The sequence below is a fragment of the Oncorhynchus masou genome, chromosome 20 (genome assembly GCF_036934945.1).
Source record: "Oncorhynchus masou masou isolate Uvic2021 chromosome 20, UVic_Omas_1.1, whole genome shotgun sequence".
In the NCBI taxonomy this organism is placed as follows: domain Eukaryota; kingdom Metazoa; phylum Chordata; class Actinopteri; order Salmoniformes; family Salmonidae; genus Oncorhynchus; species Oncorhynchus masou.
Window position 1 is genome coordinate 17,129,759 of NC_088231.1, and position 18,199 is coordinate 17,147,957.

Below are 18,199 nucleotides of genomic sequence, written 5' to 3' on the forward strand. Positions count from 1 at the left end.
ATCTAGCTGATAATATAGAAGTGAGTCGGCCAGGCTACTGTAGGCCTGTTATCTGGCTACGCTCCATGGGCTTGTTCATCTAGCTGATAATATAGAAGTGAGTCGGCCAGGCTACTGTAGGCCTGTTATCTGGCTACGCTCCAAGTCCCATCGCATTATCTTATGTTCTATGATTTTATAGTAAGAAGAATATAATTGAGCTTAGCTGCATCAAATAGAAAGGATATTTTTCCCATTCTGGAGCGAGTGCACATATGAAGTATGTGTGTTGAGCATAAAGTGACCATTTGAAACAGGTCTTATATGCTAGATTTACAGTTATTTGGGAACTTCAGTTGTGAATGATGCTAACATTAGAATGTCTTAGAAATCAGAACGTATATGGTCTGCATGATCCGACTGACTATAAGCTGTTGATGATTTGAAAAAGTATTTAAAAAAGCTTGCACTCTGTTCCTTGCCTCAGGCTGCACAGCTGTTCTCTCATCAACTGATCATATTTTCAACCATCAAACTATTCTCAATTTAGTCTGGTCTTTACCAAAAAATTTAATATTTGTTTCAATTTAGAAGGGCCCATTTATCAAATGGACAGGAACAGGGGCAGGGGGGGAAAGACGTCATCTGTCTGCACTGGAATAGTGAGTGGAGGCAGTGCTTTCCCACTACCCCTTCTGTAAGCTACTTGGGGTTTATAGCCAGTTTATAACAGCTGAGAAATAAATAGAACAATATTTATTTCACTCCAAGAATGTCACCCAATTAGTTATGAACATTCCCTATTACAAGGCTATTCAAAATTAAATCAAATTCACTAATTGCAGGCTAACTGTGAGCCGACCTGCACAATCAGTGAACCAACAGCATGGCCTAGGCCTGTACGTTCTCTCCCAGACTCATGGTATACATTTTGGAGCGTAGCAGAAGGTCCAGTCCATCCATTATGCATAACAATACAGTCCACACTGAAAAGCAATTACTATAATTTGTATAGAGTAGACCAATTATGTACCAAATACATCTTAAATCAGCTTTGTTTTTCTACCATGTGTAATATGCAGTAGGCGTATGTATTTTATAACATCTTAATTCCATTTTCTTTTGGGGGATCTGGGCTCGTGCATCAGCTCCAATATGCTTATGGGAGTTTTGAATGAATCATCACCTTAGAAAGAACTGTCCAACTATGTTTTACACTGTTCAAATGAATCATCACCGTGAGGTGCATTTTAAAAGCAAGATAGGGCTACTGTTTTGATAAGTGCTTGATGTGATTTTCAATTGTATTTGCATTGACATCAGAGTGGTTAGCGGGACAATAGAGCCCTGAGTAGCAGGCCATTAGGACCTGATGGTAGTCAGCAAGTTGGGTACTACCAAAGAATGTCCAGAGTGCATACAAGGAGATTACCATGAACGGTTACGTGGAATCTTACTGCGGTCATGACTCGTGACTGGCGGTAATATGAGTGACCCCTAGTAAAAACACCCTTTTTAAAGTTTCAAAGTATATGATCCAACTTTGAAAAGGAGTCCTTTGGCTAGCCACAGCAGTCAACTAGCTAGCTGTTTAGCTCTCTAGCACATTCACTAATTTGTTTGTAAACAATTAACAAAATAGTTAGCTACCACTTGTCAAAACTGTCAAGAGTATCAGCAAGCAACAAGATATGCCTAAAAACAGTCTTAAAAAAACACTTGAGAGAAAATAAATCCGATTTGAATCTGATTTCAAACCACATACAAAGGTGATTTGAAATGTGACTTGAAATATCAGATTCATGTGATTTTTTTTTTTGGTTGTTCAGACTGCAGGAAAAATACCAGATTATAATCAGGTATGCAAAAAAAATGGATTTGAGCAATTTCAAACTGCCAATGTGAACAAGGTTTAAGAGTAAAATGCCCCAGCAGCCTTACCACCATAGAATTCAATTTCTGTGATCCTATAACTTTTCAGACTATGACCGGTCTGTAGGCATTATGCCCTTTTTTACGACGGGCTCCGTAAGTATTAACATGACCAGGAGGGTTGTGTTCGAGTCGGGACCACATCCGTACCATTTAGCCACACCTCTGATAAGGATCTCTATGAAACAGGCATTTCCAATGGATAGAAAATCAGATTAGTCTCCGGCTGGCCCAGATATAGGCATGAGCGTATCACATGTCATCCCCCTCCTAACTCCTACAGGAGATTTCAGATTTGGGGTCGTAAAAGGAGAGCTGGAAAAAAATGTATGTCTGGGCAAGAAGATGGTTGTCTGTTTGGATTATTAATGCAGGCTGAAAGTGCGTGTGTGTGACGCTTGCTCTAGATAACAATATGAATGGCGACTCCAGTCCGGATGATAAGAAGCAGGAGTCGGACAAGGAGAAGCCTGCTGAAGAGGCCTCTACAGGTGATAACAGCAGGTAAGACAGACAGATGGACTGTTGGACGGACAGAGGCCAATAGGTTCTGGGTGTTTGGAGGTCTGTGCCTGCTCACAAGACTTAATCAATCCTGCATGTTCCTTAGGCCGGTGGCGAATGGCCTCCATCTCACTCTGTTCACTGTATCTCTTTGGGCCTGAGTAGGTTTCATGAACAAGAAGTCCTAAACCAAGACCATTTTCAAAGTATCCGTATTTTGTCAATTTGCTAGTTACATCCCCATTTTGTGTTTGTATAACTTCTATAAATGTTCTTAACAGCGCTGTGCTAGTTGCCGTCCCATTTTGTGTTTGTATAACTTCTATAAACGTTCTTAACAGCGCTGTGCTAGTTGCCGTCCCATTTTCTAATCCCTTTGCGGCAGTGTAGTGAAGGCCCAAGAGGAATCCACCTGATGAAGAAACATCTGACTGACTCCACTGAAGGGGATGTTGGTGACCTTCTCCTGAGTCCTGACTGATCTGTGCTGATCCCACCTGCACACACTAGTCCAAACACCACCAATAAGAGGTCCTGTTGCTTTGACACCATGTCGTACAAATCCAGGCTCTTCTCTGAACACCCACGTCTTAAACCCTACAGAGCAGTGTCTTCCAAAGTCCTATTTTAGATTTCATTTTTTATGATGAATGCATCCACCGTGGCTGTTTTTTAAACTGATGGTAGTAAAGTGGTTCCACAAGGAAAATATGCTTAATCTAACTAGGCAAGTCAGTTAAGAACAAATTCTTATTTTCAATGACAGCCTAGAAACAGTGGGTTGACTGCCTGTTCAGGGGCAGAACGACAGACTTGTCTTGTCAGCTCGGGGTTTGAACTTGCAACCTTCCGGTTACTAGTCCAACGCTCTAACCACTAGGCTACCCTGCCGCCCCAATAATACTTGCATATCTGACCTTACTTTGAACTATTCTGCTATGTGGTGAAAAATTGACAGTATCATGTTTGAGAATGTCATGGCAAAAATGGAGTGGGACAAGGAAGCTTTATAGTCCGTTTTAAAATCACTTAATGTTTGACATCGCAAGATCTTGCAGTTCAACTCTGAATTATACAAGATAAAATATACGGTAGTTACTGGTAGAGGAGTCTTTGTATTATTGGTTAGTTTAGTAAATGTACTCAATACTGACTAATATTATCCGGGTAGGTGCACATGTTGCACAGAAAGGAAATACTACTTGTGTGCCAAAGGTTTTTTCTTTCACTCGAGACACCAAGTTTAAATGTGTTGTTGTAAGTCCTCCAATTTGCTGACATTGATGTAAATAAGTATTTTTGTGCCTGTCTGAAAGCCTGTTTAGCCTCCTTTGTAATAAAGCATTGGTTCAATAACCATTTGTCGGTAACTACAACTTGATATTCAGTTATTTTGTTTGAAACATGAGTACTCATTTTTAGATGTGGTTAAATATTGGCACCCTTGAATGATTCACTTAAATACATTTAAATTAATAACTTTTTACACTTCACAGGACCAAATCGAATTAATATTTATATAAGTCAAATGGACTAGACTAGCTTATTCAAAATTAATTAATTTGAGGCAATGAGTCTCATGAAGTCATGTCACCTGTAGTAAGTTGCAGGTGCCTACAGGGTAAGAGAAAGCAGAACATTCTGCTCTACTGCAAAGTACAAGTGGCGCCAATATAATTGACCTCATCTATACGCATTCAAATAAATTGCTTCTATCAATGGTACTGTGTCAAGTCAACGTTCAATCTTTCACAGGTCACACGGAAAACTATTAGCCTAACATCTTCACTCATCTGAGCTTTCCGGTCTAAAATGGCCATCATTAGCTTCACAGATCAGTTAAGATTATTCCATTGAAGTGTTTTGAATCAAGACGTTGCTAGAGTGCCCTTCCAAGTCACCATTACTCAAGAGCTTTTGCAGGGCCAGATATCCCTATCCAGAGGTAGAAGACAGAAGGGTGTTGTCCCACTGATTTCCACTTTAATTAGTGAAACCAATTCTTCGTACGAGCTATAATCATTCAAGTGAACTTCGCATGAGTAGCATGAGCTGTTGACATCACCAGCTCACCACTGAAGGTTCATCAATCTGAAACAAACAGTCTATGAGCTTTACAATTATATGACTACAACAAAACATTTCCATGTGATCATGAATCCCAAGACAAATAGAACAGTAAATAAAGTGCTTTAATGCCAACAGAAATATGTGCCATTACTAATACTGCACAGCAGTAGGAGGGAGAAATGGGACGGTCTCAGTTGAAGGCCCCAGGGTCCACATAAGGGTAGGCCAGGAACTGTCCTAGTTTGTTTCCTTTCTTGTCGTAGTGAAGCATGCGGAAGCATCGCTCACAGAAGAGACACGGGTCATTTGGGGCAAATGGATCATTTGTGGTTAACCATCTGAAAAAAAAAGTCAAATTAGTACACTGACAACTTGTAATGAATTTAAACTAATGTACAATCAATTGTTAGGGATGTGTTTTTTTGGCCAGGTCATGTAAAACGAGAATGATGAGATATTCTACACACCTGCCGATGTAGACGTGACACACGGCGCACTTCCTGGTCATGACCCTGTGCTTGTGGGTAAGGAGAGGGTACAACTTCCTATCCAGGCAGTCATCCTTATGAGCCAGTCTGGAAACATTGGGCAGGGGATAAAATAAACATACCATGTCCACACTAATGAAACCTAGCTGTACTGAGCTAGCCTTGTTACACATCTACCATAGTGGCTGGAACCTTTCACTTTTAGCATAGAATGATCTCCAATGCACTTTAAAATATGATGAATTGGTGCCTCAGTGCAGGGGTGTCAAACTCAGTCCATGGAGGGCCTAGTGTCTGCTGGTTTTCGTTTTTCATTTTAATAGAAGACCTGGACAACCTGGTAAGGAGAGTTCTTACTAATTGCTAACCTTAAATCAAGTACAAGGGAGGAGCAAACCTCGGTCCTCCGTGGAATGAGCTTGACCCCCTGTGCTGTAGGCCTGGGGCACTTTCCCCAAAACGCGGTCCTCTGGATTCCACGGGGTGCACATTTAGTTTTTGCCCTAATACTACACAGCTGATTCAAATGATCAAAAGGTTGATGAATCAGTTGTGTAGTTCTAGGGCAAAACCAAAACGTGTGCCGTTGGGGTCAGAGGACAGAGTTTGGAAACACTGGTCTAGGGCATGTGATGGCTCCTTGGGGATCTTTTACGAAACAATGTATTTTAAAACAACCCAACAATACATGAAAAGCAAAACACTATCACAAGTATTTTGAATGAATGTGTATCTGTACTGTATTAAAACAGGGCTCATCTGGACAAGAGACCTTGATCTCAGCCTTGACTCCCTGTCAAAATAAAGGTGAAATAAATACAAAAAATTGTGTTGAAAAGGACAAAGTGATGGGAAAATATCTGAGCCAGCACAGTTTTGTAACAGTTTTACTGGCAGTACTGAGGCTGAGGCCTTCTTGGAAACATCCGCACAAAACCAGCCTTCATGCACAGTTAGTGCCTCCAGCAAAGAAAACCAGTCAGGAAGGCTAAAACTTAAATCAAATCCCAGTCTCAGAAAGCTGAAAAGGCGACCTACAATATAGATCAATTGGAAAGCCTCAAGGCTCTTTATCATGTGAGTGAATTGATCAAAGATATGACTTTATCCTATTCATCTAGAAAGGGCAGCACTTTCCCCTGACCTGCTGTCTTACCAGAAATCTGGCCTTCTTCACAGTACTGATATGAGTAAGGTGAACCGATTTCTGACACATTGAGATACAGCAACATATTTTTGCTCTGTCGTCGGTACTTTGATTCTTAAATGATTTAATGACTGAGGTTAAAGTGGGAGACTGTCAACTTAAATTTCAGCTTATTTTCATTCATTTCAGGTGACCTGTTTAGAAATTAACACTTTTTGTACATTCGGAAAGTATTCAGACCCCTTGACTTTTTCTTATTTTGTTACGTTACCGCCTTATTCTAAAATGGATTAAATGGTTTCCCCCCACTCAATCTACACACAATACCCCATATAATGGTTTTTAGAAATGTTTGAAAAATATGTAAATGTAATATTTCATTTCTCAAGCATTTAGACCCTTTTGTAAATAAGGCGTTTCATTTTAATACATTTGCAAATATTTTAAAAATGCCTGTTTTCACTAATGTCATTATGGGGTATTGAGTGTAGATTGATGAGGAAAATTGTTTATTTAATACAATTTTGGAATAAGGCTTTAATGTAACAATGTGGAAAAGCATATGTTGACAAGATGTTGGGGAATCACTGGAGAATATTGTCCAAATGAGCATAGGTGTTACAGCTCAATAAACACACCAGGCATTGTTACAATTCAATGGTATATTGAGATGCAAACTCAATTGAATACATGTAAACTCTGACATGGTACAGGTGTCTTTTTTAAGCCCATAACAGTGTGTCATGTGTATACTTCTGTTTCAAAGTAGATTTGTTTAAGACTCCCAAGAAATCACTCTGTGACCCTGATTTAGCCCACTGCAGTAAAAGGTTATTAAAAGGGAGTAAAATTATCTGTTTAAGTCATTAGTAAAGAACACACCGTTAAAGAGTACAATTATATTTTTTAGGTGGTTTAAGGCTGTCAATCATTTATTGCTTCATAAGCAGAAACATTGTGGCTGCACAGGTCATTAGGCATGTTGTGAACCTAGGGTCACCTAAGTTCATAATATTGGACGCAATAAGGTGCGTTCTGTTAGAAGCCTAGAGTTCTGAGCTTACAGACACGTCACGTTTGCTAAAATAATTTCCTGCTTGTAACCCCCCCCCCCCCGCACCAGTACCCCCTATATATAGCCTCGTTATTGTTACATTTTTATTGATTTTGGAAATATTTTCTTTAATCCAATTTTCTTAACTGCATTGTTGGTTAAAGGGCTTGTAAGTAAGCATTTCACAGTAAGAACTACACCTTTGGTCAGCGCATGTGACAAATATAATTGGATTTTGATTTGACACACATCCCAAGAACCCATTGGCTCTTGTGTAGAGACAAAGGAAACAGGGAGAAAGTTAAAAGTTAAATAACATTTTCTTTAAAAACCTTTTATTTTCTTAAATCTTTGGTACAGAAATGTAGCATACATATTACAATTAAAGTTTTCTATGCAATATGAAAAGACTGTTCTAATTACTGTTCTTAGAAGAGCATGTCTGTCTTTGACCTGGGACTGACTGTAACTGAACACCCCCACTTACCCTCCTACCCCTTGCCAAGGTATAAATAACCCACTTGCCCTCCCTACCCCTTTGTACCAAGGTATAAATAACATTTTTAGCTAACTCAACTCATAACACACCACCTTGTGAAACACATCCTAGTCCTCAAGCCTGTATTCCACTCAAGATTTGGTCTGTATATTCTTCTCCTTCGGCTAAGGTAAAGAGCTTCACTCTACAGGCTGGGTAATCAAACCCCATAGCTGTCCATGAGACATAACCACTTGATCTCCCAGCACCTTTATGGATAGTATTTGGGTTCTGCACAAATGTAGAAAACTATTTTTTGTAGTGCTGATTTACACTAAGCCCTTTTTCTGTTGAAGCCTGCATCATCCTACCTCCGATGTTACGGTCATCACGTGTGTGTCAGTAAGTGACAACTCCATGGTTTTTTTCTTCTTTAGAGTTCTGTTCCTCTCTCTAGGTTTCTTCTCGCTCGTAGTGTTCACAGGACAAGCCTAAGACTTACTTATACACAGGCAGACCTACCCAAGTTGACCAAAATGGCTGTCAGAGAGGGCTGCCTCGCTTCTAGGCCTTAGGAAACTTTGCAGTATTTTGTTTTTTTTTATGTATCATTCCTTACATCGTTAGCCCAGAAAAAATCATGCATACAGCCAGGAAGAACTATTGGATATCAGTACAAACAGTGTAGTTATTCCCCCCGCAAGGCAATCAAACAAGTGAAATGTCAGTATAGAGACAAAGTGGAGTCGCAATTCAACGGCTCAGACACGAGACATACGTGGCAGGGTCTACAGACAATCGCAGACTACAAAAGGAAAACCAGCCACGTCAGACACTGACATCTTGCTTCCAGACAAACTAGGATAATACAAACTAGGATAATATTGAGGTTAATACAGTGCCAACGATGCTGCCCGCTACCAAGGACTGTGGGCTCTCCTTCGCCGTGGACGACGTGAGTAAGACATTTAAACATGTTAACCCTTGCAAGGCCACCGGCCCAGACCGCATACTCAGACCAGCTGGCTATTCTATCTCTCTAACCCAGTCTGCTGTCCTATATGCTTCAAGATAGCCACCAATGTTCCTGTACCTAAGAAGGCACCAAACTAAATTACTATCGCACCGTAGCACTCACTTCTGTCATCAAAGTGCTTTGAGAGACTAGGCAAGGATCATGTCAACACCACTTTACCGGTCACCCTAGACCCACTTCAATTTGCTTATCGCCCCAATAGGTCCACAGACGATGCAATCGCCGTCACGCTGCACACTTCCCTATCCCATCTGGACAAGCGGAATACCTTGTAAGAATGCTGTTCGTGACAGTTCAGCATTCAACGTCATAGTACTCTCCAAGCTCATTGGTAAGCTTGAGGCCTGGGTCCAACCGCGCCCTGAGCAACTGGGTCCTGGACTTCCTGACGGGCCGCCTGCAGAATGTGAAACAGCACTGTCCACTTCGCTGATCCTCAACACAAGAGTGCGTGCTTACCTTCTGTACTCCGTTCACCCATGACTGCATGGCCACGCACACCTCCAACTCAATCATCAAGTTTGCAGATGACACAACAGTACTGGCTTGATTACCAACAACCACAAGACAGCCTACAGGGAGGAGGTGAGGGCACTCGGAGTGTGGTGTCAGGAAAACCTCCTCTCACTCAACGTCAACAAAACAGATGATCGTGGACTTCAGGAAACAGCAGAGGGGCACCACCCTATCCACATCAATGGGACAGCAGTGGAGAAGGTGGAAAGGTAAGTTCCTGGGCGTACACATCACAGACAAAATGAAATGGTCCACTACACAAACAGTGTGGTGAAGACGGCGCAACAACAGGTCACCTAAAACCCTGACAAACTTTTACAGATGCACAATTGAGAGCATCCTGTCAGGCTGTATCACAGCCTGGTACGGCAACTGCACCCGCCCTCAACCGCAAGGCTCTCACAAGGGTGGTGCAGTCTGCACAGCGCATCACCAGGGGGCAAACTACCTGCCCTCCAGGACACCTACAGCACTTGATGTCACAGGAAGGCCAAAAAGAACATCAAGGACAACAACCACCGAGCCACTGCCTGTTCACCGCTATCATCCAGAAGGCAAGGTCAGTACAGGTGCATCAAAGCTGGGACCGAGAGACAGCGTCTATCTCAAGGACATCAGACTGCTAAACAGCCATCACTAACAGAGTGGCTGCATTTGCCTACAGACTTGAAATCATTGGCCACTTTAATAACCGGATCACTAGTCACTTTAATAATGTTTACAGATCTTGCATTACTAACCTCATATGTATAAACTGTATTTTATACCATCTATTACATCTTGCCTATGGTTGCTCCCATTGCGCATCCATATATTTATATGTATATATTCTATCCCATTCCTTTACTTAGATGTGGGTATTAGGTAGTCGTTGTGGAATTGTGAGATTACATGTTAGATATTGCTGCACTGTCAGAACTGAAACAAACATTTCAAATGTGATTTGAAATTGCTTTTATGTTCATTCTACAAGGGGTCACACGCTCACAACACTTCCACAAGTACACTACAAAACTTACCAACTGTTTGAACTATCAAAAGTTCAAACTCAAGCCTCCGAAAAAGTTTTAAACAAATTTCTTTAAGTTCAACAAGTTCACTACACATCACCTGAGAGGATGTCACTAAGAGTTCAAACTTCAAATGCATTTTTTACTTCAAAGAAACAGGTGTACTGTCAAGTTACCTAATGACACACTAAATAAAGTGAGAACATCCAGAGGATGTCATGAACAGGTCCACCAACAGGACACAGCAAAGCACATCAATCCGTTTTTGACAGCAACTGTCTACTATATTCGCTCTTGCATATGCTGATTGTTTTGGTTGTGTTTGAGATTATTTTGTGCCCGATAGAAATTCATGGTAAATAATGTAGTGTGTCATTTGAGTCACTTTTATTGTAAAATGACACATTATTTACCATGAATTTCTATTGGGCACAAAATAAATCTGAAACACAACAAAAACGAACAGCAAATGAATCCCAAAAATGTGTAGAGTCACAAGTTTGATATGGTCATTGAGTGCTATGAACATAAGACCAAATACTAAATATTTTAAGTGAATTTGTCTGTACGCCTGGTCCCCTAAAATGGGGGGACTATGTACAAAAAGTGCAGTAATTTCTGAATGGTTCACCCAATATGGATAAAAGTGCCCTCAAATGAAAGCTGACAGTCTGCACTTTAACCTCATAGATGGATCATTTATAATCCAAAGTGCTGGAGTACAGAGCCAAAACAGCAAACGTATCACTGTCCCAATACTTTTGGAGCTCAATGTAGGGGAAACAACATACCAAGTCAAAGCTCAAAATCCAGGTATCAATATGGATGACAAAATGACCTCTGACCTGATATCGGTGATGATGACAACATGCTCGCAGTCTCCCTGGTGACAGAAGAGGTAGGGGTAGCCCACCTTCACCTTCAGGTCGTAGAACCTGGTTTCCTCCATCTTGGCCTTGTGGAATGTGGGGAAGTCTCTGGTCTTTGCCCAATCAATGGTGGTCCTGGAAATATAGTACAATGCAACTTTATTGTCCATTTTGAAAAGTACAGTAGAAAGTAGAAGAAGAGAAATGAACTCCAACACCCAGAAAATACGCTTTGGAAATTCATCTTAAAATTTACACAGAAAAAAATAAATCTAAAAGCGCAACAATTTAAGATTTTACTGAGTTACAGTTCATATTGAAATAAATAAATTAGGCCCTAAACAGCTCTGGTGGACATTCTTGCAGTCAGCATGCCAATTGCACACTCCCTCAAAATTTGAGATATCTGTGGCATTGTGTTGAGTGACACAACTGCACATTTTAGAGTGGCCTTTTATTGTTCCCCAGCACAAGGTGCACCTGTGTAATGATCATGCTGTTTAATCAGCTTGATATGACACACCTGTTAGGTGGATGGATTATCTTGGAAAATGGGAGAAATGCTCACTAACAGGGATGTAAACAAAAGTGTGCACAACATTTTAGAGAAATAGGCTGTGTGTGTATGAAGATTTCTGGGATCTTTTATTTCAGCTCATGTTTCATGAGACCAACACTTTACATGTTGTGTTCATATTTTTGTACAGTATACTTACTAGCATTGTCTGAGAAATTATTTGATTATACTTGGGCTTAAAGGTGATTAGCTCACTAAAAAACGCTGGACTTACCTTCTTAGAACCTACAAAGAGTCACCATTGGCCCAATTACCAAGGTCACCAACACATCTATTGGTCTGGGGTGTTTCCAAGGGTATGGAAGTCAGCCATAATAACGGCCATCTTTAAATCGGGCAACTCTGCTAACGTGAGTAACTACAGGCCCATTAGTATACTACCTGTGGTGTCAAAGGTTGTTGGAAAAGTGTAAAGCAGAACAACTGATGCCCACCTCAACAACAGCCCCTTCACATTACACTCCATGCAGTTTGGCTTCAGAGCGAAACACTCCAGAAAAGGCCAACTGCTTTCTTCTGGAAATTGTGAAGTCCAAGATGGACAAAGGGGGCGTTGTTAGGGCTGTGTTTCTGGACCTAAGGAAGGCTTTTGATACTGTTAACCATGAGATTCTCATCACAAAATTGTCCAAGTTCAATTTTTCCCCTCGATGCCTTGAGATAGATGAAATCATACCTTGAAGGAGAACTCAGTGTGTCAAAGTGAGCAATGAGCTGTCGCCCACTCTAAGCTATGATGTGGGCGTGCCCAAGGGTCAATACTGGGGCCCCTCCTGTTCAGCCTGTGCATTAATGATCTGCCTTCTGTCTGTACTGGATCTGAAGTTCAAATATATGCAGATGATACAGTGATATATGTGCATGCAAAGAGCAAACAACAAGCTGCACAAGAACTCACTACTGTAATGGTCCAGGTTACAAAGTGTCTCAGTGACTCGTGTTTGCATCTCAATGTGAAAAAAACTGTCTGCATGTTCTTCACAAAGAGGGTAACAGATGCTACTGAGACAGATGTCTATGTGTCAGGTGAGAAGCTCCAGGTGGTATCTGATTAAGTACCTTGGCATCATACTTGATTCCAACCGCTCTTTAAAAGAGCAGGTGAAAAAGGTAATTCAAATAACTAAATTCAACCAAGCTGATTTCCGATTGATACGAAATTGTTTGACTACAGAGGTAGCAAACTGTACTATAAATCTATGATACTCCCCCACTTATCATACTGCTTGACTACTTGGGCCCAAGCTTGCTGTACAACATTAAAAACCCATTTAGTCTGTCTACAAACAGGCTCTCAGTGCTTGATAGGAAGCCCAATAGCCATCATCATCACTGTTACATCCTCAGAAAGCACGAGTTCCTGAGTTGGGAAATCTTGCAATACACTGACATGTCTTGTATTCAAGATCCTAAAATGGCCTGGCTCTCTCTCCACTCAGTATTTTTGTTAAACAGAAAACCCAAACATATGGCAGCAGATCCACAAGGTCTGCCATGAGAGGTGACTGTATAGTTCCCTTAAGGAAAATCACCTTTAGTAAATCCACTTTCTCTGTGAGAGCTTTCCCATGTCTGGAATATACTGCCATCAGACACACAACTGCACCACCTATCACACTTTCACAAAAACATTAAGACATGGCTAAAGGCCAATCAGATTTGTGAACATGGTCCCTAGCTGTGTATTGCCGCTTTCCATGTTGTCTGTAGCTTGTGAGGTGTGGAACACTGTTGCTTTATGGATTTTGTCTTGTTGCTTTTTGTTCTATGTTGCCCTGTCTGTATGCTCCATCATGCTTGTCCTATGTTGCTCTGCGTGTGCTCACTGCTCAATGATTGTCTATATTGTAATTGTTTTTAATAACCTGTCCAGGGACTGCGGTTGAAAATTAGCCGGCTGGCTAAAACCGCCACTTTTACTGAAACTTTGATTAATGTGCACTGGTCCCTGTAAAAATAAAATAAACTCAACAAATAAACTCAAAAGGTTGTTTCCAGTTCATCAATAAAATGCACATGAATATCCATTAGATATAGCAGATACTAAGCAAATGGCTAAGTGGATGAGAGGGGAGCATAGTGAACATATTTTTCTATTTCCAATGGGTCTTGTGGCCTGGTTTGACATTTTAAAGAACTGGATTGTGGCCCATTACAATCTAACATCTGTTGATTCCGCTGATACATCCAAGGTTAACCCAGGCATATAGTTGAGTCTGAGTCAGTTAGGCAAACCGAATGCAATATTCTGCACCTAAAACCTCCATCTCCGATCCAATATAGAGTTTTATGGCTGAAAAAAGTATTGTCTTAATGGATCTTTGTGGATCTGCCCCTACCTCTCACTCTCTACAGTATTGTCTTAATGGATCTGCCCCTACCTCTCACTCTCTACAGTATTGTCTTAATGGATCTGCCCCTACCTCTCACTCTCTACACTATTGTCTTAATGGATCTGCCCCTACCTCTCACTCTCTACACTATTGTCTTAATGGATCTGCCCCTACCTCTCACTCTCTACACTATTGTCTTAATGGATCTTTGTGGATCTGCTCCTACCTCGACAGTATTGTCTCTGCAATATACAGGCCTGGCTTTTGTCTTTCTCGGGTTACTCCCTGGCTTCTACAGGCCCATTTCCAGATGTTCTCTCACAGGATCAGCTAAGGTGAGTTCAAGTAAGCCTAGTCTGAAGTGTTCAGTCAGTCCAGTCGATGGTTCAAATAATCGACGTAGCCAGAGGGGATGATGGTTCAGTCAGTCGACGTAGCCAGAGGGGATGATGGTTCAGTCAGTCGACGTAGCCAGAGGGGATGATGGTTCAGTCAGTCGACGTAGCCAGAGGGGATGATGGTTCAGTCAGTCCAGTCGATGTAGCCAGATGACATGATGGTTCAGTCAGTCCAGTCGATGTAGCCAGATGACATGATGGTTCAGTCAGTCCAGTCGATGTAGCCAGATGACAGTTGGATGTCAGAGAAAGAAGAGATAGCCACTTACTCGCTCATGTCCTGACACTCAGGGTAACGCATGTCATTGTAGAAGACCCCTTCAAAGTAGAAGAAGGCTGGATTTGAAGTGATCCTGAAAACAGACAGTGAAAAAGGTTCACCCAACACCCGACATGATGATCAAGTCTATTATGTAGGCTTATGCTCTCTGAGTGTGTGGCTGAGTAGCTCCCAACTTAGACATCCTTATTATCTCATTTGTTACTCATTGTATTCCATAGTCAATGTGTTCCAAGACTCACAATCAATGACAACCTGTGTAGCTGTATATCCATGATGACTAGACGGTTCTTCTTGAGAAGTCGTCCTTTACGTCACCGAGCCGTGCACAAGAAATCTACTGGCATCTGTAACAGTATAACTTTAGTCCGTCCCCTCGCCTCTGCCCGGGCTCGAACCAGGGACTCTGCACACATCAAAAACAGTCACCCACGAAGCATCATTACCCATCGCTCCACAAAAATACGGCCCTTGCAGAGCAAGGGGAACCACTACTTCAAGGTCTCAGAGCAAGTGACGTCACCGATTGGAAACACTATTAGCACGCACCACCGCTAACTAGCTAGCCATTTCACATCCGTTACACATCTACTGAATGTTGGGTTTTGGAAGTGGGGTGGTAAGCGTCTAACATTTGGATTCACTAGTTTGTTGTGCACTGCTCGGTGACGTAAGGGACGACTTCTTAAGACGAACTGTCTACCGACTATGGATACACATTCCGACGGAAGCCTTGCGTCAGCTGCTAGTTCAACCCCGAGCCAACAACGTGAAAAACCTGCCTATGTGCCCTTGAGCAAAGACTTCAACCCTAATTGCTCCAGGGTCGCCGCTGATAATGGATGACCCCTGGCCGTGACCCCAATCTCTGAGGGCGTCTCAGGGGGAGTTGGGATACGCAAAAAATACATTTCCATTTCACACATGTATAACACACACTTGTACATGTGTGAAACAGGGAAATATAAGCACCCACCTACCATTACAATAGTATGGTTTGAGCTCGAGTATCTCTTTGTGTGCGTGTCACCTTGCTGATGAAGTCCGGTGCCATGTCGGGCGTGTTGCTGAACTCTCCAAAGACCTGCAGGTCGCTGACACAGCAGATAGCGTCCCTCAGGTCCACCAGACTATGGGAGCCCAGCATCTGAAGGGTCATGTGGGGCCTCACATACTTAAACTGGAAGAGAACGTACGTTATAGGGAAATAACGCACACTCCAGAATGCCCTTTAAGCCAATCAGAAACTGGTATTCAACAATGCCATGGTATAAATAAGATTAATAGGAAAAGATAATGTACATGTCTTACAAAAGCACATCTATTGTTGTGTTTAATGATGGAGATTGTTGGAATTAGGCTTTTCAACTTTTGGTGATTCTCACAAAGACTTGGAATCGAAGAAGTGAAACTGCACGTACTCTCTCAAATATGGCTGGGTAGAGAACGTTGATGCTCAAAATGATCTCCCCTTCTGGCACCAAGTCAACAGGGTCCTCAGGCCTTTTCCCCACCGCGAGGCTCTCCTAGAAAAATCAAACACACAAGTCAATCAAATTTCTAAAAACAGCCCCCCTCTTAGCTCTTGTCGGTCGTGTTCACCTGGCACCAAACTGAAGAATATGACCCAGGGGTCTGGGTGTCAGTCACGCTACAGGTTACATCAACAGGTTATACTCTATGCAAGTGACGCATTGTTTTCCAAGAAGTAGCCTTGAAGTTTCTGAACTTTTGTAGTTTAAAAAAAATTATATTCAATGGGCAAAAAAATGTGTGCAATGGTCTGCAACGCAAACACCTGGTAGAAGTAAATTCATCCTCAAACACAAATATAAGTTTATATATCTTAAATGACTTAAATAATATAATCATGAATCCCACGGAAGTAAAGCGGAAGGGGCGGTTGCTTTCACAGGGTATAACTAACCAGTTCGTCTTGGTAGTGGTCAACTCTGCTTATCTTATCGATCCTCAGGGTGCCTTTGTAGTCCTGCTTCTTCTTCCTCTGTCTGAACATCAACAGGGCAACACTTTTTTAAATGCAGTTCAGGAGTAACTGTCTGCAGAACATGGAATTGCTGCATTTGTCATGTATAAATGGTCTACGATTTCATTTGTAGAGTAACAACGTTGTAATGTTTTACATGAGTGTTTGAAGAGTGGGGTCAGGTGGCACAACGTTGGTGTCAAGAGGCTCGTCTTCAGCTTGACACCGAAGAGTGTCAACGCTGGAAGAAAAAGAAACAGATGGGTCATTTGACAGCAAAAGGTCCGAACCTTCTCTTTTTAAAAAACATCTCTGATACCACTAGTTCTGACCAATACTCTAAAATGCGTTATAAAACAAAGGGAAGTTACATCCCTGGTCCACTACTATAGACGCTGAAGTTCAACAACATATTATTATTGACAAACGATAACTAGCATATTGAGAAGTCACTGCTTGTCAACTAGACAGACAAAATGGATTTTCAGCTACCTAGCTAGAGTACCAAATATATTTATAACTACCCCTTACTGTACAAACCTGCAGATAGCTTTCAGTTCATCCAACGTTTCTGGTGCGATTCCCATTTCCTCTGCAAAGTCGGCATCTTCAGTCTCTTCGTATTTATCCTCGTAGGAATAGTCAATTGGTTTCAATTTCTCAAGCCATGCGGTTCTGAATGAGCCAACGTGGAATGGTTTGGTGTTTATGTCTTTATACTCAAAAACTGGAATATTTTCGTTCACGTTTGAGCTGCTGCCCGCCGCCATTTTTTCATCTAAATGACGTCAAAACTCCCAGGTAACGCTGGGTAATGAAGTGTCTCGAGATGGGAAAATACAAGAGAAACTACCAATTGATTGAGTTATTCTACACTGGCCCGGGTTGAACCGGGCGAAACCCGGCACGTCATCCAGCGACAACTGGGAGGGAGGAGTGCCCATCTCAAATGGAAGGGTAATCTGTGCTGCTCGGTAATTTTGTCAACATAGTGCACCGTCCAGAAACATACATCTCTTTCCATGACTAGTTTTCATTGGGAGGGCAGATAAGCGTTTTTATCCAAAGCAATCACAGAATCCTAATACATTTATACACGTGCTTAATTACGTCACTTTTGCATTGCGCCGACTTCGCCATAAAACAGAGTGGGGCAGCCAGGTTCCAAATCGAATGCAAATCAACTTTCAGCCGAGCAAAAACACGCCTAAACGGGTGCCCGGGCGAGATGAATCGAACCCCTTCTCCAATAAAGGCTAATTGTGGGGCTGCGTTTTGCATTTTTATTTGTATTTAACCTTTATTTAACTAGGCAAGTCAGTTAAGAACTAATTCTGGGCCAATTGTGCGCCGTCCTATCGGACCACCATTCACGGCCGGATTTGATACAGCCTTGTTTCGACTCAGGTACTATAGTGACGCCTCTTGCAATGAGATGCAGTGCCTTAGACGGCTGCGCCACTCCGGAGCCCTGCAATTTAGGTGGGTGTGTCTTGATTATGTAACCCCACCATGCATAATTTGGTAGGCTATTTTATAAA

The 18,199-nt window shown here is 41.8% G+C and overlaps 1 protein-coding gene across 1 annotated transcript; it reads right to left on the bottom strand.

The window, feature by feature from the left end:
• Positions 1 to 4,589: 4,589 nt before the first annotated feature.
• Positions 4,590 to 17,459, bottom strand: LOC135507055 (snRNA-activating protein complex subunit 3-like). Its single transcript, XM_064926576.1, is given in 10 exon segments — positions 4,590 to 4,823; positions 4,953 to 5,060; positions 11,060 to 11,218; positions 14,661 to 14,728; positions 14,730 to 14,744; positions 15,702 to 15,851; positions 16,093 to 16,197; positions 16,599 to 16,680; positions 16,816 to 16,899; positions 17,199 to 17,459. Coding segments are annotated over 10 exon segments (1,149 nt in total). The 5' UTR covers positions 17,429 to 17,459; the 3' UTR covers positions 4,590 to 4,675.
• Positions 17,460 to 18,199: the final 740 nt, after the last annotated feature.